Source organism: Harpia harpyja, chromosome 9 (assembly GCF_026419915.1).
Source record: "Harpia harpyja isolate bHarHar1 chromosome 9, bHarHar1 primary haplotype, whole genome shotgun sequence".
NCBI classification, from domain to species: Eukaryota; Metazoa; Chordata; class Aves; order Accipitriformes; family Accipitridae; genus Harpia; species Harpia harpyja.
The window spans coordinates 30841435-30865596 of NC_068948.1; the positions used below are offsets into that span (position 1 = coordinate 30841435).

At 49.4% G+C, this 24162-nt stretch overlaps 1 protein-coding gene across 3 annotated transcripts in view; it reads left to right on the forward strand.

Moving 5' to 3' along the window:
* The first annotated feature begins 1468 nt into the window (after positions 1–1468).
* Positions 1469–24162, forward strand: part of MN1 (MN1 proto-oncogene, transcriptional regulator) — a 118228-nt gene continuing 95534 nt past the window's right edge. For 2 of the 3 annotated variants that reach the window (XM_052796232.1, XM_052796233.1), the window contains exon 1: positions 1469–5035. In XM_052796232.1, coding sequence (XP_052652192.1) covers positions 1597–5035 — 3439 coding nt within the window. In that variant the 5' untranslated portion in view covers positions 1469–1596. Of the gene's footprint in view, positions 5036–17408; positions 17811–24162 lie in introns of those variants that run through there. The other variant, XM_052796231.1, reaches the window with a different exon arrangement.

Sequence of the window (24162 nt, forward strand, 5' to 3'; positions counted from 1 at the left end):
CCCGTTCGGAAGAGCCGGCTCCGACGGCGCGCACGCAGGCGCAGAGGCGCGCGGCGGCGACGGGGAGCCCGGGGCCGTCCCTGCTCCGCCGCCTCGGCGGGCCGCAGCGCGGCCGTCGGTCCGGACCGCTGCCGCTCCGCGGGGGGACACGGGCGCAGGGGCCGGCGCCCTCCCTCCGCGGCCGCCGTTCCCGCAGCGAACGAGCGCGACTTTCCCTTTATTCCTTTGTGCCGCTGTCGGGCCGCGCATCCTTCGTTTTCTGCCGTGGTGCCAGCCCCGCACCCCGGGCCCCGCGCCCCCCCTTGTCACTTTGCTAAGTAATAATTTCCATGTCCAATTCCATTTCTTCTCTAGTTCTGAAATCTCCGAGCCATCAGCAAGGAGGATAGTTCACATGAAAACTAATTACACAAAATCAATATTTAATCACAGCGCAGCATCCTGATCCTGCAGAAAAAAATCCCTTTAAAACTCTCCTGCCATATACAAATACTCCTCGGCCGCTTATTTATAGATCTCATTTTTCTTTGGTGGGAGTAATTTTCGGTTTTATTTTTTTAAACTATCGACACGTGCGAGCCGTGCACATCTGGAGTGCCTTATCCTGCCGGCGGTTTTACCCCCGCCCGGACCCGAGGGGTCTTCGTCCCCCCGGGGAGGCCGGGCTCCGCCATCCCCGCTCCCGCCAACGCCCGGGCGCAAGCGGGGCGCTGGGCCGTCCGGCTCCCCTGCGCGCCTCCGGCTGCCCGGGCCGGACGGGGCGCGCCGCCCGGCGGCCGGCTCGGGGCTCGCGGGCGCTGCAGGGTTTGCCGGGACGGCGGGGCCGCCGAGCCGCTCCCTCCGCCAGCCCGCGACCGTCGGGCGGCTGGGAGTGCGGGACTGGCAGTGCCTGGCGGGCGGCGCGGGTCCCCGGTCCCGCCGGTCGGTTCCAGCCCCCCGGTGCCCCCCCGCCGCCGGCACGCCGGGGCTCCGCGCGGCTGCCCGGCCGCCCGCGCTCCCTGCGCCGCGGGAGCAGCGGCGGCGGTGCCGCCGGCCACGGGGCGAGCGGAGCGAGACCGGAGCGGGGCGGGCGGGGCGCGGGTCCGGGCGGCGCGGCGGAGCCACCTTAACGGCGAGCCCCGCCCCAGGCCGCGCGGCGCTCATTGGCGCAGCCCCGATGGCTGAAATTCATCGCTGAAATGCAAAACTTGTTGCTGCTCCGCCAGCGCCGGGCGAGAGCGAGGGAGCGCGCAGGGGAGCGCGGCGCAGCCCTCCCAGCGCCCGCCCGCAGCGCCGGCCCCGCCGCCCCGCCGCCGCCGGAGCCCTGCGAGCCGCGGGCAGCGCACGGCGGGCCGGCGATGCGGCGCGCAGCTCCCGGGTGCCGGAGCCTATGAGCGGCGGCGCGCCGCCCCGTCGGCTCTCGGGCAGCGCAGCGCGGCCGGCGCCGGGCGGCAGCGAGCGGCGAGCCGCCGGGGTGAGCGCGGGCGGGCGGCCGGTGCCAGCGGCGCGGCGGCGCGGCAGGATGTGAGCGGGGCGGCCGAGCGGCGGCCGGCGCGGCGGGGAGCGGGACGGCGGAGCGGCGCGGAGCGGCCATGCTCTTCTGAGGAGCCGCGCAGGATGTTCGGGCTGGAGCAGTTCGAGCCGCAGAGCAGCAGCCGGAGCGGCGGGCAGGCGGAGCGGGGCTTCGGCCAGCCCGGACTGAGCATGAGCGCGCACTTCAAGGCGCCGGCCTTCCCCGGCGGCGGCCCGGCGGCGGCGGCGGTGGACCCGGCCCTGGGCGCGCTGGGCGAGCCGCCCCTCCTGGGCATGAACATGAGCCTGGCCGGGGACGCCTACGGCTTCCCGGGCCGCGGCCCCGCCGAGCTGCACGGCGGCGGCATGCAGCCGCCGGTGCACGGCTTCTTCGGCGGGCAGCAACCGCACGGCGGCCACGGCGGCGCCCACCACCCCCACCAGCACCCCCCGCACTTCGGCGGCAACTTCGGGCCCGACCCCGGCGCCTCCTGCGTGCACGGCGGCCGGCTCCTGGGCTACAGCGGCGCGCTGGGCGGGCAGACGGCGTTCGCCGACGGCTACGAGCACATGGCCGAGAGCCAGGGCGGCGAGGGCTTCGGGCAGCAGCGCCCCGGGAACCTGCCCGACTTCCAGCACCACAGCGCCGGCGCCTCCAGCCACGCCGTGCCGGCGCCCTGCCTGCCCCTTGACCAGTCCCCCAGCCGCGCTGCCTCCTTCCATGGGCTGCCGGCGGCTGGCTCCTCCGAGCCCCACGGCCTGGAGCCGCGGCGGCTCCCCGCGCAGGGCGGCGTGGACTCGCTGGAATACAATTACCCCGGCGACGGCCCTGCCGGCCACTTCGAGCTGCCCGTCTTCTCCCCGTCGGAGCCTGAGGGGCAGCTGCCGCACTACGGCGGCGGGCGGCAGGTGCCGGCGGGCAGCGGCTTCGCGGGGGCGCCAGCCCTGGCCCGGGCGCCGGGCATGGCCGTGGCCAAGGCGCACCCGCCGCAGCAGCACGGCGTCTTCTTCGAGCGCTTCGGGGGGGCGCGGAAGATGTCCGCCAGCCTGGAGCCAGGGGCCAGCGCCAGGCACCCGCTGATGCAGCAGCAGCAGCCGCCGCCGCCGCAACCGCCGCAGCAGCCGCCGGGCTTGCTGGCCAGACAGAACTCCTGCCCGCCAGCCATCCCTAGGCAACAGCAAACAGAAGCCAACGCTCCCAACCCCAACCTGCAGGACAATGGTCCCATAATGCAGAACCAGCATGCACAGTTTGAATACCCTATTCACAGACTGGAGAACAGGAATATGCATCCCTACACCGACCCCGTGTTTAATATGCAGCACCCTCCTCCGCAACAGCCACCAAATCAAAGACTGCAGCACTTCGATGCCCCCTACGTGAGCGTCGCCAAGAGGCCGCGGTTCGACTTCCCTGGCAACCCTGGCGTCGAGCGCTGCGCCTCCTGGGGCAGCGGCATGCATGGCCCCACCATGGAAAGCCACCTCTCCCCGACGGCCTACCCTGGCCTGCCGGGTGAATTCACTCCACCGGCGCCTGAGGCCTTTGGGGGGCCACTGCCGCACAGCGGTCCCGAGCACCCGGCGCTGGCGCAGCGCCAGAACGCCGCCCTGGTGATGAAGCAGATGGCCTCACGCAGCCAGCAGCGCCTGCGGCCGCCCAGCCTGCAGCAGCTGGGGCACCACGGTGAGGTGGGCCCGCCTGGCGGCCTGCCCCCACCCGCCTTTGAGCGGGAGGCTGGTGGCAGCAGCCGCGGCTTCGACCCGCCGGCACCGCACCTGGCCCCCGACAGTGCCTGGTTCGCGGGCCCGCCGCCGCCCGGGGAGCTGCTGCCGCGGCGCATGGCAGCGCCGGGGCTGCCGGCCGAGGCGGCCCCCCACGAGCTGGGCCTGCAGCCGGGCGGTGCCGCTGTGCTCTTTCGGCCGGGCACCAGCGGGCTGGGGCTGCAGGAGCCACTGCGGATGGCGGGCGAGGGGCCAGCGCAGGCCCTGCCCTCGCCGGGCGTCCACCCTCCCTTCGCGCCCGCCATGGGCGGCCTCTCGCAGCTGCAGTCGCCGGGCGGCGGCGTGGCACTGCCCAGTGCCCCCGCCGAGCGCCGTGGCCCCACTGACTTCGCTGCCCAGCCAGGCTTCCCCTTTGCAGCAGCAGCACGGCAGCCAGTGGCCCATGGGGCCACGCCTGCCCTCAGCGCCTCACCAGGTGCCTACCCGCCGCCCCCACCCGAGTTCCCCCCACCACCACCACCGCGGCCTGCCGCCAGCAAGCTGGGCGCCCTCTCACTGGGCTCCTTCAGCAAGCCGGCCAGCAAGGACAACGTCTTTGGGCAGAGCTGCCTGGCTGCCCTCTCCACTGCCTGCCAGAACATGATCGCCAGCCTGGGTGCTCCCAACCTCAACGTCACCTTCAACAAGAAGAGCCCGGCCGAGGCCAAGCGCAAGCTCAGCCAGGCTGAGCCTGACCCGCCACCGCCTGCTGCCCCAGACTACTTTCCGGCAGGGCCGCCGGCAGGTGGGGGCGGCACGGGCAAGGCAGCGGGCACTGCCCCACTGCTGCCCGCTGAGAGCAGCCTCTCACCTGGCTACACGCTGGAGCCGGCGGCTGGCGGAGAGGGGAAGGCGGGTGGTGGGCGGGGGCGGGGCCGCCGGAAACGGGACAGTGGGCACGTCAGCCCTGGCACCTTCTTCGAGAAGTTCTCGGCCACGGAAGGCGGCGGGGCCGGCGTCAGCCCAGGGCAGCCAGCGGTGCCGGTGGTGGCGGGGGGCCCGCCAGGGGCCGTGGGTGCAGAGCGCGGCGGGGGCACCCCCCATGACAAGCCCCTGACCTCGCCCTCCTGGGGCAAGGGTGGCGAGCTGCTGCTGGGGGAGCAGCCCGACCTGATGTCTTCCCTGGACAGCGGCATCCAGAGTGTGACCAAGTCGGACGGTAGCTCCCCGCACGTGGACTTTCCTGACGAGGTCAGCACCAGCTACGGCAACGAGGACGAGGTGTCCTCCAGCTCCGACAACGCCGCCTCCAAGCCCACCCGCAGCCCGCTGCTGGGTGGCTCGCCCAAGCTGCCCCGCGCGGAGCACGCACTTCTCAACGGACAGAAGCCCCTGGCCCTCGGCCTCCTCAGTACGTCTACCTCGACCCCCGACAGCTATGGGCTCAGCACCACGGCGGGCACGCACCCCGGCACGCCGAGCATGGAGCAGGTGCGGACCCCCACGAGCACCTCGGCCCAGGATGAGATCCACCCCCTGGAGATCCTGCAAGCGCAGATCCAGCTCCAGCGGCAGCAGTTCAGCATCTCGGAAGACCAGCCCTTGGGGCTGAAGAGCAAGAAGGGGGAGTGTGCGGGGCAGAACGGGGACAGTGACTTGGGCAGCTGCTGCTCGGAGGGCGTCAAGGGCGCCATGAGCACCATCGACCTGGACTCCCTGATGGCAGAGCACAACTCCACCTGGTACCTGCCCGGTGAGAAGGCCCTGATGGAGGGGCAGGAGGAGGACAAGCCCATGGCGCCCTGGGAGAAGCCCAAGCCCCCGAACCCAAGCAAAGAAGGTATCAGTCATCCCGTGCGGGTGCTGGCCCATGGCAGCGGGGACGGTGGGCTGCTCGGGGAAGGGGAGGTGGCGGGGCTGTGGCCCTGGGCTGCTGGGCACACCCTGGCTCCAGACCTGCTCCACCAATGGTGGGGACCTCGGTGGGTGCCGGGTGCCTTCCCGCCCTGCGCTGGGGCTGTGGGATGGCAGGTGGCTCTGCTGGGGCGGCCAACGGCAGGGACGAAGCGCCTGCTGCCCGGCCGTCCCCAGGTGACGGCCATCCCCATCCCCATCGTGCTTCCTGGGGAGTGGGCCCCCGAGGGCTGCGGTGGCCCCGGCTGGCACGGGGCTCTTGGGGGCGCTGAGCAGAGGGGCTGCCAGTGGAGCCCCAGCCATGCTCCCGGGCCTGGGGTGCCGCGGAGGGGGGCTGCGGTGTAGGGTGCCATGGAGGGGGCTCCCGGCAGAGCCCCGTTGGGCTGCTGGGCTGGGCTGCCGGGTGTGGGGTGCTGAGGAGGGGGCTCCTGCAGAGTCCCACTGGGCATGGGGTGCCACGAAGGGGGCTCCTGCAGAGCCCCACTGGGCATGCAGTGCTGAGGAGGGGGCTCCCGCAAAGCCCCATGCCGGCTGAGCCTTCCAGCCACTTCCCCCAAACTGTTACAGAGGTTTTCCTAAACAGAGAAAAGACGCATTTGTTAGTGGTGCTGTCCCTCCGATTCCAGGTATTTCCCTGCTTGCATTAAGAGCCTACCAGCAGTGCGATACTGAACTGAAAGGCTCTTAACATTTTTTTTTTCCTTTACTAGAGAGGCAATTTAAAATAAGGCTCTGGGTCTGCTGGTATAAAACTTGCTTAGTTGACAGATGTTTAATTTCAACATTAGTTGTCATTTTTGATCCTTCCTCATGTCCAGAGGGCATCATAATTCCCCAAGCTCAGGAAAAAAATATTTTAATGGAAAGCCCCCTATTATAAAAGCTGTTGAAGATAAAGATGATTATAGATTCAATTGGTTTCTATTTTATCGTATCAAAGCTGTATTTTCCAAACTGCCTGGCTGTGTGTGTGAATATTACAATAGATGCACGTGGAAGTACCTGCTGTATGAATGCATGCAGGCTATTTTTTGATGTGCTATAAGTACACGTGCATAATTTACGCAATATAAACTCATTATTTGCGCCTAGGAAAGTTGATGTTTTGTTACCGCTAGCATAGTTTGAAATTGTTTTCATTACATCTGGTGGTACAGACTGACTTTTTACAGTCCTCCGCATTTTGTGATTTCACTAAGAAAGGTGCTGGGAAAATCAAAAGGGAGCTGGTTTGAAAACTGGGCAATTTCCTACCCCTGGTTCTGGTTGGCTTTCCAGCTTTGGCTTTCTGAAGCGTGAATCCTAGCCCCCATGGTTTGTCTCTTTGTTCATGTTTAATGCCCAGTGCAGGAGACTCTCATTTCAAGCGGGAGTGTTTAGCATGCACAGCAGACTCTAGGAAGCCCATCAGCATTCTCCATGCTTCACACAGGCAAGGACATAAATTGGTTTGTTTGGGGCCCTTCTTTTCCATTTTTAAATGGAGTTGCACACAGCATCCTTCCTGGCCCCTTCTCTTTTATTGTTTCTTGTACACAACATCTAGATCTGACTGGATCAATAGCTAGTTAGCACAAATCACAGTTCCTGTCACTTCTACCTTGGCAGACTCGAACACATATATACGTTCTCTCACAACACGCACACATGCGTGCACATCCCCCCGTTATGTGTGCACTCTCACACACACACATGCATACAGATATGCAGATCTACACACCGTGCTGTTTTTAGAAATAGATTTTAAAAGAGTAACGTATTCCATAGATCTTAATTTCATGGATTAAAAAAAAAATCCTGAGCAGTGATTTAATCCTGAACAGCACATTTATTAAAAGTGTAATTTGGCTTAAAATTATGTGTATTTTGTGTATATGTGTCACATGGAGCCATGCTTTCTTTAACATCTTTAACAGCACTCCTACGTTCACTTTGATTGCCACTATTCTTAGTAACATCTAGTGAAATAAATAATTGCTTTCTGGTCGCGATAACCACAATGTTGCCATTAAAACAGTTCATCACTGGGAAGGAAAACCATTTAATCAGTGTTCCTGTATAAGGATATGTTTTAGTATTTCAGAGGCTTAACATAAAATAGCAAACCAGTTTTACAACAATGCATAGAGACACTCATTTTGTTTCACACTTTAGTCACTTACAGGATTTGAGTGGGCTGGTTCTTCGGATGAGGAATTCATATAGACCAGTGGAGAATTTACTTTAACTGTTGTTGGAAGTGATAAAGATACAATAGGTGAGACAAAACAGGCTGTTCTCCTTGGTTAGTAGAAATAATTTAACTTTACATTGCTATACCCCCGAGTGTTTGAAACTGTGTTTAAGAAAAGGCTTTATTTATCCAGTGACTGAGATTTTAAACCTTTTTAGGTGATTGGGATTTGCATCCGTGGTATTTGTTCCAGCAGTTCCCCGGTATACGCGTGCAGGTTGAATGCACAGGCTTCAGACAGCACTCCTCCAAATTTCAAGCAGTTCCTAAATGTGCTTAATACTGTGCTGGGGGAGTGTTCACCATTTCGTAGTTCTGTGCAATGTTAAGAGTGACATTAGTCGTTAGACCCAAGTTCCCTCACCAACACGTAGGCGTTGTTGGTGGGCTTCTTAATTACACCTGCCGTGATGGGAGGGAAAGCGTTTGGTGATTTGTGCCTATTGTGGCACTGCCGCAATCTGCACCGGCGGTGGCTCCGTGGGCTCTGAGTGGGGCGGAGGAAGGGACGGCGGGTGTCGGAGGGCAGGTGTCCCCCTTCCCGCCGCTCTCCTCCCGTGGCACGGAGTGAGTGCCGGGGCCAGAGGCTCTGGCTTTGCTGCCAGCTGTGGAGGCACAGCGTTGGAACGGACAGGCTCCCCAAAATGCAGCAGAATCAGGAACTTTTCAAATACTTTGTTAATGCCCAGATTACTGGGGGAAACAACTTGTTTGAGTTGTTTTAATGGCTGGTCAGATTCTTATAGCTCGTCTCTTTTTTCTTATAATGGCATTAGAATGATTTGCTAAATGTCTAGCAATCTGTGTGAGCTGTGAGCTTTGAGGGTAGAGGGGAGCAGATAACGTTATTTCAGACACCTGTGCTGTAGGTGCCCTTGTAACATGTACACACCTACATCATTTAGTGATAGCCTTTAGCCAGGTCCGTGCATATGTTCACGTTTTGTTTCTGAATTTAACATTATTAATGCTGGCTGAACATTGGTCTTCGCTGAAATGCAATTTTCCATAAGGAGTTTTCTCTGATACATTGCTTCTTGTGCTAACATGTTTTATGTGAAGTGGCTGATTGTTTTTTTTCCCCCAAAATGCTTTCTAGAATTTCATGTTTTCCTCTGCAGCTAGAGCTGGGAGTGAGATATAATAATACTGAGTCTAGAGAGGTTGTGTTGACTTCCAACCCCGCAGCTCTAGCTAACAAAGAATAACCAGATCAAACTCACTTAAAAACTGAGGGCCAGTTTAATGGGGTTTTGCTTTGCCTGGTTTGACTGAACTAGAACAGTTTCCCCTTTAGTGAAATGTTGATTAGTATTCTCTAGAAACCCAGTAATTAAGTGCTGGTAGGGTTTTGGTTTTAGTTTTTAATTGAAATTTTGAAGGTCCCATACTGCAGATGTCAGGTGAAGATGTCAGTATGTAACCTAGAACCATGCAGATGTTGACTGGAAAAAATAAGAATGTGTTCAGTTGCTCGGTAGCTGTTGGGCTCGTCTGTCCGAGCTGATGAGCATGTGCAGTGCAGCATGGTTACTTTTCATCTTTGAGGTTTTGTTAATATTTCATCGTAACACCGAACCTATCATTTGAATGAGCCAGCAAGCTAAAACTCGTGACGAAGAAGTATGTAACGTCCGTAAATTACTACCAAATACATTAACAAAGGTCAAATTTGGTCCAGATGTGGCTAGGAGCCTTTGTTTTCTTTCTCTTCCTAGTACGTTCTGCTGCGTGCTTTTATTTTAAATACTGCTAAATTCTTTTAGACGTCCCCTTACCAAGGGACTAGGTTTGTTTACTGAGACTGAGTTTGTCAGACCTCTTGTGAGGTATTTCAAACACTTAAATATCATTGAAAGCAATATGTGATTTGGAATGAGTTTGTACTGTACTGAGGGTTGTTGGAAATGAGTTCAGTGACTAAGCTCAGCGCACTTTGCAGCGATGGATCTGTGATTCCCGATGCTGCTTTGTTTGCTTGAAAGAGCTGTTTAAACTTACACAAGGAATTTTAACAGTTAGTGAAAAAAATGCTATTGCCTTTGCCAAGAAGTTACGTGATATACTCCACAGATATGAAATACACATCTTTAATAAATGATCTGGATTAGCATGCGGATTTATGAGGAAAGAGTACTCCCATTGCGTATCGTAGGAGAGAGTTTGGTGTGCATTAGATTTGAGTTTAATAGGATCTTTTAAACTCTTCTGACCTGTCCAAAAAAAAAAAAAAATCAAGAGATTGCCCCAGCTTGGCTTGGCTTTGTGTGAATGAGAGTAATACTCTATTGTTTACTTTGACTGACTATCATTTTTAATATTTTCTACTAGAAAGTGGCCCTGTTTAGAAATGTTTTCCTTTGTTTTATAAACATTCTGCAGCAGTGTGTTTGTAGACCTTCATGGCGAATATTAGAGAAGGCAAGGGGCAGAGTTTTCAGTAGTATTTGCTATTGCTGCTGTAATGCACGAAGGTGTTTAATGCAGAAAGTGTGTGGGTTTATTGGCATTTCAGTAACTACCATAGCCACTCTGTTTGCCTTTACATCCCTCCGTCTGTTTGTCTGTCTATTAATTTTTGGCCTTTAGATTTACCTGTTCTGCTCATTTTAGTGGACAGTCTAGCTGTATTTGAATTAATGCAGATCACAAATTTAGTTTGTGTCATGATGCTTTCTTTTACCAAAGTCTGTTATTCTATAATGGCACGTTTAGTTACGAGGTTAGTTTTAACTGGATTGTTTTGTACACGCTTCGTGTGAGAGAGTGCATGAGACAGGCTTTGAGGGATATAATTCTTGAAATGGGTATGTGAATGTGCTTCAGATCTTTACGTATGATGTAAAGGGAAATGAATTAGACTTAATATTTATATATGAGCTTAGATGACAGCATAGATTTATTCTGATCTGTGATGTATTACACCATGTCTGCTCTTAATTTTAACATGCAATACCTGTTTTTTTACCAATGACCTAGTGGAATGCTCTGCCATGAAACTGCAAATATTTTTTTGCTAAAAAACATTATTAATTAGCAATACCTACAGATACAGTTTGTCATTGCTTGTATAGAGCAAAGGATAAGGCATTAAACAAAAGTCTAACCTAAAAGTATATGGGCTGCTTTTATTTGTACCAGCTGACTCAGCTTCTGCAATGTTCTGTACCAGGGAGAGGTTTTGATACAGCAAAACGTCTTTATGTGGCCATATAAAATTTTAGTACTAGACAAATTACTGTACATTTTTAGTCTGTGGTTTCCTGTGTGTTTCTATTAAATACAAGTGTGAGTAGAGCATCCACCGAAAGCGTAAAGGCAGCTCTAAAATGAATCTTCAGGTGGCCTAACACGTAAGCTTTTTTAATGCTAAATTTACTGAAATATCATAAACAGTTTAATTATGTAATGCCTAGAGCATATTGAGAATATCAAAAGAGACCAGTCAAATTGTGGGTAGTGGGATCCTTCCCTGTTTTGTTGCTACCATAAAATAGATCATCCTTAACGTGTTTTGGGCTGGAGCGCTTCGTATGCAGACAGCATGGATAACGTCGCGGCCACCGCTCGAGCCAGCAGTCGGCTTTCTGTCAAACTGTTCTGGTTTTTCCACTGAAAAATCTAAGCCCTTGAAAAGAACAAAATTTGCACCTGCAAATACATGCTTAGAGTTTGTAGGATATTTTTAAGATTGATACGTTGGGTTTTTTTAATACAGAATTATTCTTGTTTCATTTATTTGAGGGGCGTTTAGAGCTTCCGTTAATGAGGTATATTTAGAACATGGCTTGCTTGTGCACTTCCTCAGCACCAGTTCTTGGGTAAGGTACACAGGGCAGGGAACCCTATGGAAATTAAATAGGTGAAGCTGTGGAATCTTCCAGGAAATTCAAGGTCTGCCCTGACTTTCTTGATCTTGGTTAGATTTCTCAACTTTTAAAATGTAAATCTGAATTTTTGCTATTCTGTAGATAGACCCAGTTTGCACATAGTGATAACATGACTAGCTTATGTAAAAATACTGATATTCTTTGTGGATAGTTGCTTTTCCTTTGCAAAACACTTTTGTGTTGGTGCAGTTAAAACATTATGAATTATTAGTGACCTTTTTTAATGCAAATATTATATATTTTTTAATTTAAATATATTTTATGCATTATGTGCCAATGTTACAAAGTGAAATACCTTTTAAATTTAAAGCTGAGAATTGAACAGCTGGAGGTCTAATCCATTAATTTTTACAAGTTGACTTTCTTAATACTTCAAAGAGAACATCTTAGATGATATTGCTTTGCTACTTCCCTCCTCAGCACCCCTTCCTCTCAGCTCCCCCCCAATGCCCTCTCTTCTAAGTCTTTATGTTCTGCTCATCTCCTGGCAAATGACAAAAGCATATGTGTGCGGGGAATGCATTTTCCTTAGTTGATGTAGTAAGTTGTAAGACTTGATGATCTAGAAATGTACTCTCTTAGTGTTGCACTTTTTGTCTACATACTGATGCAAAAAATATTGTGGTTACTGCTTTTCTAGTAGTCTTCTCCCCCGTACTTGAGTTATTTTTTGTAACAGTACAAGCATTACCGTAAGACTATTTGTATTCAGCAGCCATGTGTTCTGGGCTTGTACCCTTTTGAGACACCTGACTAAAACCTAGAATGCATCCCTTCCCATAGGATTGGGTTTGATCCATGCTGGCCATTTTTAAATAAAGTTTTTCCAAGTTTTTTCTTGCCCCTCTTAGACGATAACTGTTTTATCACATCTTACAATTTCACTCCCCCAAATGCATGTATGTATCAGTCACAGGAAGCTCCTGAGAATGAACCATTTCTCGTCTGCATGCTTAACTTCTGCTGGGAGTCTTTAGTTGTGCAATTTATGTCTGTTTTCAATTTTAGGAAATCTATTTGTGTCTGTTTAGTATTTTAACATAAAAACGCAGTGTATGACACTGCGCCATCTAAATTTTTATTAGCTTTTAAGATTTGTCTAAAGAAGCTTTTTTTGGTTTGGTAAGCGGAAGACTGGTTACGTTTAAGTGCTGCTTTGATAGATTTTTTTACATTAAAATAAATACAGTTTATTTGAGTTTAAACACAAACAACACATGTGTGAGCTCTGCAGGGCTCCACTAGTTCTCTGCTGCAGAGTGTTGTGTTAGGGACGGCACTGCAGCCTTGCTCTAATGACCAGTTTGCTTCAACTTGTGGATATTTATCTTTTCTTACCCCCACCCTGTTTGGAGCATTTAAAAAGCGAGATGAGGAAAGTGAGTTGCTACCTTTTTTTCATTTAACTCTCTTACCTTCAGTTCTGACCGCTGGGCCTTTAGGACTTGATACTCTTGACCACAGAAAAGCCTGTAATCAGTCAGTAGTTGGGAGACAGTGTTTTTTTGTGGTAAAATATATGTTTTCAGAGTTAAGTCTGCATTTAATTAATTTTGGAAATTAGTATTCACAAAATATTAGAAAGCATTTGTATTGCTAATAGAAAGATCATACTAAGGCTGAGGAAGCACAGTTAATTGAAAAAGCAGCCATTTGTAAAGTGAAGAAAATTTTAAAACATTTCATACCCTAATTAAGAATATACTCCTGATTTAAAATTGAGAATATTAATTTGCTGTGTGAAGCAAATATACTAAAAAGCCCTGGAAACAGTCATATCCTTCCTTCCTCCTCTTAATCCTCTCCCAAAATGCAGTTTAAGAAGAAAAGCATGACTTTTTCTTTTTTTTTTTTTTTTTTTTTTTTTAATGTAGCCTGAAACCATTTTGCTACAAAGATGTAAATTGATCTATTAACATAGGAAATGAAGGCTGGACTGAGGTTATTATCTGGTCAGAATTTTAGGATCTCTTTCCTAGAAAAATCTTCCACTAATTTTTTTGGGGGGGGTGGGTATAATCTTCCTCTATAATGACATTTTAAAGCCTTTTGGTCTTGGGTAAGAGAAGTCATGGGAAGCAGAGGATGCTGTAGATGAAGGATGTCTGAGAGACACAGATGCGAATGCATTGCAAGCAGGGCCAGGTCCCCAGGGACCAGGACTGAGTGTTCCTTCCCATCCACTGCTGGAGGTGATGCTCCGATTGTCTGTTGGGTGAAAACAGGCGGAGAGGGAGCGTCTGCCTGAGTGTTCCCATCTCCTGGCTAGATGGCACAGTTGGTCAAGTCATTACCATTGCACTTATGGATACTTGGGTTTATATTTGATTTAGATTGCAGTGGAGTCTGTATTCAGGTCCCACTCTATTATTATTTTTATTATTTAAGATCATATTTATTGCACCATAAATTGACATGGTTCTTTAGAAACCTGGGAGACGTTCCCACTGCTAAAGATTTACAGTACAAATGAGATAAAAGAGACGTCGTTCGGCCACGCAGCTGCCAGTGTACCAGGGACCACCTCCTCCTCTGGAGGCTCACCAGTCCCAGTAAACTAGCAGCTGTGTGGCTGAATGACCGCGGTGCCACCAGGGCTTTGGCAGAGGATGCTGGTGGGGTGCACAGTGGGGTCCTGTGCTGGCAGAGCTGAAGGGAACCTGGGGACAAGTCTGGGCACTTGGATGCTCGACAAAGGCTGGCACACTGGGACTGAATGGTGCTGGGATGGAGTGTGCGACCGGGGTCTGGTGGTGGTGGTTAGGAAGTATGTGTAGGCAGGGGGAATGGAGGGCTGAGAGTGTCTTGTCCCACTTGGTAATCTCATTTCTGCATCGATTACTTCTTCCTCCAGTGCATTTGGTGGGGACAGAGTGGCCGTACTGCCATCCCCGGTGCAGCATTTCTCCTCTCCCGCAAAAACGAAAAAAAAAACCCCAGTTATGGCACTTCTGATCCAGAGTGTGAGTGAATTTCTAAATGAATTTCTCAGTCTGAGCAACAGGAAAAGAAACTGAAATGATGTGGAAGTAGTTTGATGCGAGATGGGTTTTCACCTCCTCCAGATGCCTGGGGACGGAAGCATCACCGCCGATGAGCTTCTCCTCTCCTCTCCCTCCCCCTCTCCTCTCTCCTCGGGCGAGGGGAGAGGAGGGCCCTTCCCCCACCAGGACCTGACCCCAAGGTTTGAGCTATCCGGTACATCACAGCACTCTGGTATGACTTAAGCCTGGAGTTGTCCTGATGTAATATTGCTAGAAACAGGGTATCCCTTAGACGTGTAATGCAGCCAGATAACTTTTTGCATGTAATGTTACAGGTATTTTTGATCTGACTCACTTGTTTTGTTAATTTTTATTGGTGCCAAAATGTTAGACGGAAAAACTTTTTTTGCCTAGTCTGAAGAGTAGCCCAAATTTCAGACCAAATGCAGTTATAAAGCAAGACAATAATAAATGTGCCCATTGTTTGTATTCTAAAAAAAAAAAGGAATTCCCCAGTAAGCATAATAAAAATTACCACAATCTATGAGACAATAATTCTGAAACACTTAAAAAATAGTGTTATCATTCAAAGTGCAAAGCAGCTGGTATTTTATGATGGAACAGATTTAATTGTTGCTGGATATAGGGTCAAACACTTGCAACACATTCTTGATTTAACAAACCAAAAACACAAGTGCTTTTTTGAAGATAAAATCAGTATGATTTTTTTTTTCCCCTGGATGCTGTAGTTCCCTTCTCTACCTCTAAATATAGGCACACGCTGTTCTTTTTACGCTTGGAGAAAACAGCTAGCATCCCAACTCCCTGTGCTTGCTCTCTACCACGCCGTCATTCTAGAGGCATAGGAAAAAATAGGACTGTCTCAAGTATAATTAAAATCTCATACTAGCTATTTTGAGATAGGCAGATCCCCCAAAAAAGAAAGAACAGCAAAACATTTCTTCATTCTTGTTCTTTTTAATTATTATTATTTGCCATCGGTGGTAAGTTTCATACCATCGTCTGTTAATTCGTTGTAGCTCTCTCAGAACGGATATGAATTGCGATGGCTCGAAAACTGCGGAGGGACTGGTGCAATTGTCACAGGAAAAGCTACAGGGAGCTTGGGGGTAGGCACGGTTATTTGGGTTATCTTTACTTTTAAACTTTGTGCGTGCAAGGTAGTATCATACATTACATGATAAAGTGATTTGTCCTGTAGATGAATCAAGTTAGTATACTGTGTCCTGATTTTACTTACTTTAGCTGAGGTGCTTATGGGAATTGCAGAAACGAATTTGCTGCTTGCAGCCATAGGGCTCCTGGGTGCTCCAGGTTCCCGCGTGCTCCGGGTTCCCGTGGTCTGGGCTCTGCCAGGACTCCCGAATGTGCAGCTGAATGCCTGGCTGCTGGTGTGCTGGGGGACTCTGGCTGCCATGGGCTGACCAGTGCCACTTCAGGAGTGTGGGTTTTTAACAAAACAGTGGAGTTTTACTTCAAATAATTATCCGAATCCTCTTGCATTTTGTGTAGTTTTTTCTAGAGTGGTTTATGCCAATGGTGCTGAAATACTTCAGTTACAGAAAAGAATAGATTAAAAATCTTCTCCTTGAATCAGACAAATGTGAGCTTCAGGAGCTGGAGAAACATGCAGTGGGAGAGATTGTGATACAATTACGTTTTTATGTCTACCTATTAAGCATAATGAAGGGTTGGTTGCTGGCCTTAAATTTGGAAAGAGCTTACTGTAAAGCTTAAAACAGAAGTAGATTCCTGTAATTACTGCTTCCTGTAATTACTTTGCAGTGAGGAGTATGGCTAGGTAAAGGGAATAAAAACTATTCATTGTCCAATTGTATTTCCATAACTGCTGCACTTTTAAATGTCTGTTTTGAAAGATAAAATTTTTTGTTATACTCATTTTCAGAAGTAAGCTAATAAAAGCCAACATGGGGCCGGGGGGGGGGGGAAGAGGTGAAGAACGTCAAATGCACAATGCTTAGAAAACATACAGCTTTAACTTCTTTTGTGAGCCCTGCTACGTTATTTGGAGAATCAGTTGATATGTTTATTAAACACAAAGCCAGTATACTATTTTGTTTTGTGTTTACTTGAGTTTGAGATATTTGATGATAAAATTAAGAATTTAAAAAACTTTGACTTTTATGTTTGCTTTTATTTGTACTAGATTAGGCAAACCTGGTAAAACATGGTTCAGTCAGTTCTGAGTCTCCTTTTGCTTTTACTTGACATTATTCTTGTTGCCTGATGGCAATATATCAGGCAAATCTGGATCATAGCGTCAATTGTTTGAAATTATTGTTTAGATTATATTCAGTTTCAGATGGTGTGAAACTATTTGTAGTGAGGAACGAGCATTTGTTTATGATGATAAAAATAGTTTTTCATAGCCTACATTTTTTTTCTTTGTATGTAATAGTAATTGTTATAGCTCAGAATATCCCTGTGTAGTTTTTCAAAGTGATAACGTGGCACCATTTTGCTCTCTGTATGCGTTTGGGACTGTGCACTACATTGAAGAGGAGCTGTTTCTGCGCTTCATGCAAGGAAGAAGAGGGGGAAGACCAAGCCTTTTCTTGTCCCTTAGGAAAAAAAACCAAAACCCTAAAACACATGCTTTTTCCTCTCCCCCTCAAAAATTTGGATTACATCTTTAAGATGGAGGGTTTTTTTCTTTTCCTTTTCCTACCATCTTTTAAGATGTGCTGTACTGGCCTTTCTCTTCCTTTTTGTGGAGCTACTCTTGGAATCTGTTTTAAGGGGTTATATTTGAAATGTTCTTGAAGGCTGCCTTCCACAGTGGTCTGGCCCAAATAGAAATGTAAAAAGTTCCCATTACTGAGCTGTAAAAGAATACCGTAAATGGGTTATGCAGAAAAAACCATTTAGATAAAAATGCAATTTTCCCTTCCACATACACTGCTAAGAATTAATAGCACATTCTTCCTAAATGGGGCCTTCTATATCATATTTTCACCTTAATGAAATTCTTTCCAAAACAGGAGTGTTTCATTTAAAATTTTGGAGAAAAATTGATCTGTCTTTATCCTCAGTTAAATCTTAGTTAAATCTCACTGGAACATAGAACTGTGGGATATCTGGGTACTTTATGGAAAATAGATGTTGGTTTCAAAGGTCAGCATCACAATTTGACTCTCCATCCCTTCGCAGGGTGTACATCATGGGATACTTCTTATCCGTGTGACTTCACATCTGGATTGTGCTCTTTGGTGGGGTGGTATGTGGTGTGCACGCCAGCTGTGCTCTTACTGGCTCTGCTACTTGGCCTGTGGCCACCACGCAAGGGAGACATGACTATGTCACTTACTGGGTCATTTTTGCCAGAAATACTCCAAAAGGGAGAAGGGCCAAGCCCATCGTGGCCTTTGCCTGCGTCACCCCGGCGCGGGTTCGTCGTTGCACAGCTGGAGCAGCGGTGGTGAGCCTGAATGCGGCATGGGCTGGCAGCACCACGCAGCTGCTTGCAAAAACACACAGACATTATTTTTAATATGTCCATTTTCTCTAGAAAGTAAATAAATGCCTAATTAAAAAAAGAAGAAGGAGTCCTCTGTGGTGGCAGCAAAACCGAGGTGGAGATGTCCCCTGGAAGACTCAGTTTGCCAGAGGACACTGCGGAAGACCTGCTCGGGGCGGCTCTCCAGCACTCGGCACGGCCCATGGCACCGGGAGGAGCACTGCCACCACCCTGGTGCTGAGCCTGCCAGTGGCGCATGTCCCACAGTGCTTTTGGCGGGTGGTGTGGGAGGAGAGGTGAGAGCTGCCGGTCCCTGGGGAGGTTAGTCCCCATGGGATGCAGTGTGCAGCACACGTGCCTGATTTTGGTGACGGTGGCTTCTGTCCATTTGCAGTGTTGGTATCTCCTTGCTGTTTTCCTTCTGGAGCAATGGTACCTCACGCAGGCCCCAGTGTGTGGCGGCTGCTGGCGCTGGCTCTGTGTGGCCTTGGGTCATTAGCTCGTGCGTGCGAGAGCCGAGGTGTTTTTAATTTCTCCTGGCAGCCTCTCCCCGACGAGCAGGAGCGGCTCCAGCAGCCCTGAGCGGCGCTGGCCCTTCCCTGGGCACGGGCATCCGTGAGACAGGCGAGTGTGCTGGGGTGTTCACAGCCTTTCCTGCAAGTGTGCCAGAGTCATCAACAGCCAGTCCCAGGCAACAGAAAACGAAAACAGATATTCACACTTTTTTTACGGTTTCCTTTTTAATAAAAGGGTTTTAATATAAAGGTGAGAACAAAACTGTACTGTAGGAATAGGGCTAATAGAAAGATTCCTGCTTTAAGCAGCTATTCACTGCTGAGTTGCAGTGGGGGAAACACTTTTATTAAATAAATTGTTTGGTGTTTCCATAGTATTAGTAAAATGGTTCCCACGTATAAACAATACTTGTAACAATGAAGACACGGATAGGAGTTGGTACAGCTCAAAGTCTCCATGTTCAAACCAAAAATCTCCTTTAGTAGCAGCACTGAGCAGCCTTCTGCATCGTTTTTGTGATAAACTACTCTTCAAGGGACTCTGTGCTTGGGATATCCCCCAAGACGTGAAATACAGGAAAATCATAAAGCCTTATTTTCGCAAAGCAGTTCTGATGCCTGTAAAAGCACTCTGGAGCTCTTCTCCCTAATACTATCTGAAAATGTATTTTTTGGACACCTTAGCTGAACCCAAAATCTAGCTGGCCTATTGTAGGTGTCCTGCATTGGGGTTTTAATTGGGGTTTCACCCAGATGCTGCTTCCCTGCCTGCTGCCTTAACCGTTGTGTGAGCACGGTGAAATACAGAAGGGAGATGGTGTTTGTGATAGCCCGCATGTGTTACGTTTGTTTGGAAAGTGGGGGAGGAGCTGCCAAGTAAACACTCTTGAAAATCACCTTACGCACTTGTTGTCTGGGTGATTTAGTGCTCAGACAACCAGAAGGTGCCCGACCCTGCCTGTGTGCATCTCACTGGCAGGCCGCCGAGGTTCAGGCCGGGGCAGAGCCAGCTCGTGTTCTGACAAACTTTTTCCTTTCGGGAGGACAGCAGTGATCTGTTCAAACTCAATAGGTAGGAACTCCGCGTGCGTCACGGGGCAAGGATTGTCCTCGGCAGGTACCCCGGCAGCCTTGTGTTCGCCGCCGCCTGCTCAGTGCCGCCAGAGGGTGGGCACACGGTGGGTCTGTCGCTGCCCAGGCACTGCTCCCTGAATCGCGTTTGCAAGGAAACAGATGCCTTCAGTGGATTCCCCCTCCCACCAGTTTGCAGATTACTGGGAAATGGATCACAAAGTTCTGTGATTCATTATTCAAAATGTGTTCTCAAGCTCCCTCAGCGAATAGTTATCAGTTCATACACATTTGTGATTTCCACTTGGGTTGATACCTTACTTAAGAGCCTTGGCATCCGTTTGTTTTCCCTCTGACTCTTACTCTGAACTAACACTTAGCTTAATCCAAATTCTGTTTTTGAAAGGGGTATTTATAGTCAGTGAGGCTTTGACTATTTACAGTTGTCTTCCGATAGTCTTCCAATCAAAGAACAGAAAAATACTATACTCCTCATCAGATGGGTTACATAATAGCTATTTATTCAGTCACAAGATTCCCCTTTTGTGATTCACTTTTTGTGAATCGCAGTAGTTCAGCGAAGATTGCAAATCATGACTTTTACAGCCAAATATGCAATTCCCTGGAAGCAAATGCTGAAAATTTAAATATTTCAGTGTAGTTCTTTGTAACTTGCAAGTTTTGTATTAATGGAACATTGGCTCTTGAGTTTTTGTGTAAAATGAAATTAAAAAAAAGCCCACAAGAATGATTGCTCGAAGTAACTCCGGAAGGCAAACATTTCTGAATAGTTACAGTCTGCTGTCTCATTTGTGGTACTTGAAAATGTGCAGTGTAGTGTACAGTGTTACACTGAGTGCTTTTTTTATTATTACTGAGAAGTGCTCTGCAATCCTGATGAATACTGAGGGCCCTGCAGGGCAAAACTGCGGGCAGATAGAGAGGTCTGGATTGTCACCTGCCAGGCAGGACACACCACCCTGCAGAACTGGCTCTTCCCCTGCTCTTCAGGTGAAAAGATACCACTAAACCTGCGTGGCTAGGTCTTGTGCAGCCATCTTATTGTCAGGAAATTTAAAACTCAGTGTCTGAGAAGGAAAACGCAATACAACTAGCCAAATGTGGGCTGCTCTCAGACTTCTACATTGACTGCTTCATGCCATAGGACAAGAGTGCTTGTCATGAGGAGTGTTTGCTACCCTGTGTGAATGGTTAACCATTCAAAGAGTGCTGCTTGATTCTACTCTAGGTTTGGATTTCTTATGCGTCACTATTTTATTTTTTAATTTTTTTTTGCTGTTGGTGCTAGCTGATGGCAAGCATGCTGCATACTAAGTTGTGCATTTAAGGTACAGTAAAAATCTTGATGGCCATTGTTTCTATCAAAAAAACCCTTCTCCAAAGTCGCTGCTGTTACAATAATTTTCTCTTTGAACATGTCAGGATTCTGCCTTTGATTATATACTGGATTGTCTCTTGTCATTGCATAATGATTTTTTTTCTTTTTTGGGTAGACAGAGACATTTTTCAGTTCATCACAGTTCATCCCCCATCCCAGTACTTCTTTAAGGAAGAGACTATGTTGAAAACGGATATTTAAGAATATAGATCTCCAAGAAAATAACTGGTTTTGACTTTTTATTTTCCTGGGAATATTATAAAGCTGATGTGAAATATAGCTTTCTTGTACAATTTGAATTTAGACTTTCAAAATTTCCCTTTTTCCCCACTCTTCTTTTTACTTTTGATTGCACCAGAAATCATTATTTTGGAGATTTTCTTCCATTTTTTAATTTGCTGTTTTTGCAACTCACACCACACAAAAAGAATAAATCTCTGTAATTCTGCCACCAGTTTATTCAGCTCTAGACAAGTTTTGGAAAAAAAAAAGACAGAGAGAATGGAAAAGGGGTTTTAGAAAATTAAATAAAGCTTATTCTTTTACCAAAAATAGAACGTGAAAAACTAGATTTTTCCATTTTGTGTGTTGCTATTCTCTGAAGCTGGGAAGGCTTTAGAAAAGAAATGTTGGAAAAGAAAATGGGGGGAGATAAGTGATTAAATAAACATTAACACTCATTTTTGTGGTTACTGAGGAAGAGAGGAAAGGATGAAATCTCATGGCCAACTTTTAAAAAATACATGTGAAAATTAAAAACCATTTGTAAAAATGAGTAGACTGGTGCTGTGTCAGCGATGCCATACTGTCGGCCGGCTCTGCTGCTCAGCACCCCTGCTCCTGGCTGGCTCCTGGGCAAGGAGGTGGCTATGTGGGAGCGGAGGAGGCATGGCTGCCCGCACGCCCTCCCAGTGGGGTGGAGGTCGGTCCACTGGTCCTCAGTCGGGTGGGTGGTCAGTCAGTTGGGTGGGTGGTTGGCTGGCTGGTTTTTAAGGTGGCTGGCTGACCGAGTGCTCTGCTGCCTGGCCCTCCCTGCCCTGCTGTCTGTTGCGGACTGGTTCAAAGCCTTGGCAGGCACTCACTGAGGCCACTTCCGTTGGAAGCAGTTTTTTGGTTTACAGGACGTGTACTGGTGGTCTGCCCACTTCCCAGGGACAAGGGTTTCCATCGCTGCTGTGATGAGTGCTTACTGGCATGTTGTGGCTCTCCGAGCGCGGTGGTGGGATGAAGGCACCCTGGAAGTGGAGCTCCTTGCCCACTGCTGCTGAGGTGTGGAGGGACGTGCCAGCTTTGTGGCTATTCATGGTTGATGGCTTCATCTGCGGTGCTCTGCACTAGTACAGTGTTCACCTTGGATCAAAGGGCAGGGGACCTTCTGAAATGGAAGGTGCCTTGGAAGGTCCTCCCAAGCCTCCCTGAGCTAAGTGAAAGCCCAGAGGCAAGAGCGTTTGCAATTGTCTTGCTCCGTGTGTATGTGCAATCTCTTCCATCACTATGTGATGTTGATGCCACCAGGGTAATGGGAAAACTGGACAAAAATGGGGGACAGTAGAACTGCATCAAGCACTGAACAGATTTATCCCTTGGAAAATGGGTATTTTGTAAGAACGGCAGGAGACCCTAAGCCTGGCTAAAATCTGCAGACCCATATCTGGTTATTGATTACATTGTGCACGCTTCCAGCAGGTTGTTGTAAAACTTGATGGGTATATGCTTCAAAGGGTTAAGTACAACTAAATCAAAGATACCTTCTCAGTGGGGTTTGCCTGTGTGATTTCATGTAATGGAAGTCTTTGCCATAGGTTTTGTAAATCCTGGCTGTGGTTTTAAACAGGCGCTTTCTGCCCTTGTGTTTTGTAAGGAAAAGAGCTAAAAAGGACTCACTGTATCTTTAAACTTGGGGATCCTCAAAACCTCCCTGGGAAGTCAAAGGGGGAAGGGACCCTTTCAGAATTAATTAAACAGAGATGCCTAGCTGTAGACTTCAGGGTTTACTGATAAACGCCAGCCCCTCACCCACATCTGGTGGTGGCGGCTGCTATTATTTGATCAGGGCTATTACAAGGAATCTGAGAAATCTTCCCTTTCTCCTTCTCTGTCCTCCATTTATCTGTCCTCCCAACCTGTTTGTTTGTGTACGGTTAAGTTTTCCATGCTAGGGAGAAGCAGAGTGGAAATGTCAGGGGTCAGGCTGCAGGCAGGGCAGGCAGGGAGCAGGCAGCCCAGCTCTGCTGCAGTCTTTGACTTTCTGAGAAACTGGAGATATGTTTGTTCCAGGAGAGGTTAACTCTTTCAGCACAGCTGCCTTCCAGATGACCTGGAGGACTGGAGTCCAGGTGGGTACGTTAAGACGCTGAGTTCAGTCTCTGTTCATGCATATATCCTTGCAGTCCCGTTGGTTATGGGTGCTTCTGCTGTCATTTCACTCACCCTCTTATCTAAGCCCAGCAGGCCCAACATTTCATCTGCCTTGGCAGCTGTGCAGCTGGAGGATGAGGCTGTGTGGATCCAAACCTCTGAGAAGGACAGAGGATGGCATAATTTGTTGTAATGCTATTATGGATACCTGTATTTCTCAGTGCGTTTTCCAGTAAATAAAGCGTTCATCCATGAAGGGCGCAATGCTGCTGTTTGGAGACAGGTTTTTGAGCAGAGGCATGACTTGGGGTTTGCTCCTCAGAAGATACCTGAAGACCAGTCTGAATACCCTTGTCTTCAGAATAACCAGTTTTGATGTTGGACCCATTGACTCGGTATCTCACAAGCTTTAAGCTGTGTGTAGTGTGGTGGTTTACGTGTGCAGCAGCCCTGGCTGATGCCGAAGTGATAGCTGCGGTTTGGTGAGAGTTCTGATTGTATGACTCAAGCTGTACTACCTGCATCTTGCCCCGCCTGTGCGCATGAAAGGTATGATTCAGTGGTGGGGTGGAGGATTTTGTTTGTTTGGTGACTTCTTTGCATTTGTGTTGTGGCAGTGAAGAGGGTGCTGAAGGGCCAAGTCTTGCCTGGTTTGACAGAGCTCAAAGTGCAAACAGTGCCCTGCTTGGGGCAGTTGCAGGTGGAGATGACAAGGTAGATTACAAGGTAGTCCTTATGCCATTGCGTGGTGGCTTCTTCGTATTTGGCTTTATTTCGGTAGTGAGGTGTTTGTGTGGAACGTGCACGCGTTGAGGTAACGGGCCTCTCTGCAGGGGCAGGAGGGGTGGGGGGGTGCGAGGTGACAGTCATTCCCATGAGTGTCAGGGTTGTGTTTGCAAACAAAGTCCTTTCACAAAGGGGTCTCGGTCTTGCTGCTTTGTTTCTGATTTTATGGGACATGTTCATAAGCTTTGAAGGTCTTGCAGACCACGTGCATGGGAAGGTTATTTAGCTGTTTCCTAATCAGCTCACCCCCACAACACTATTCTGTGCTACGTAACTGCTTTGTGTAGGGTTGATGAATGTGCCACAGCACATTTCTGT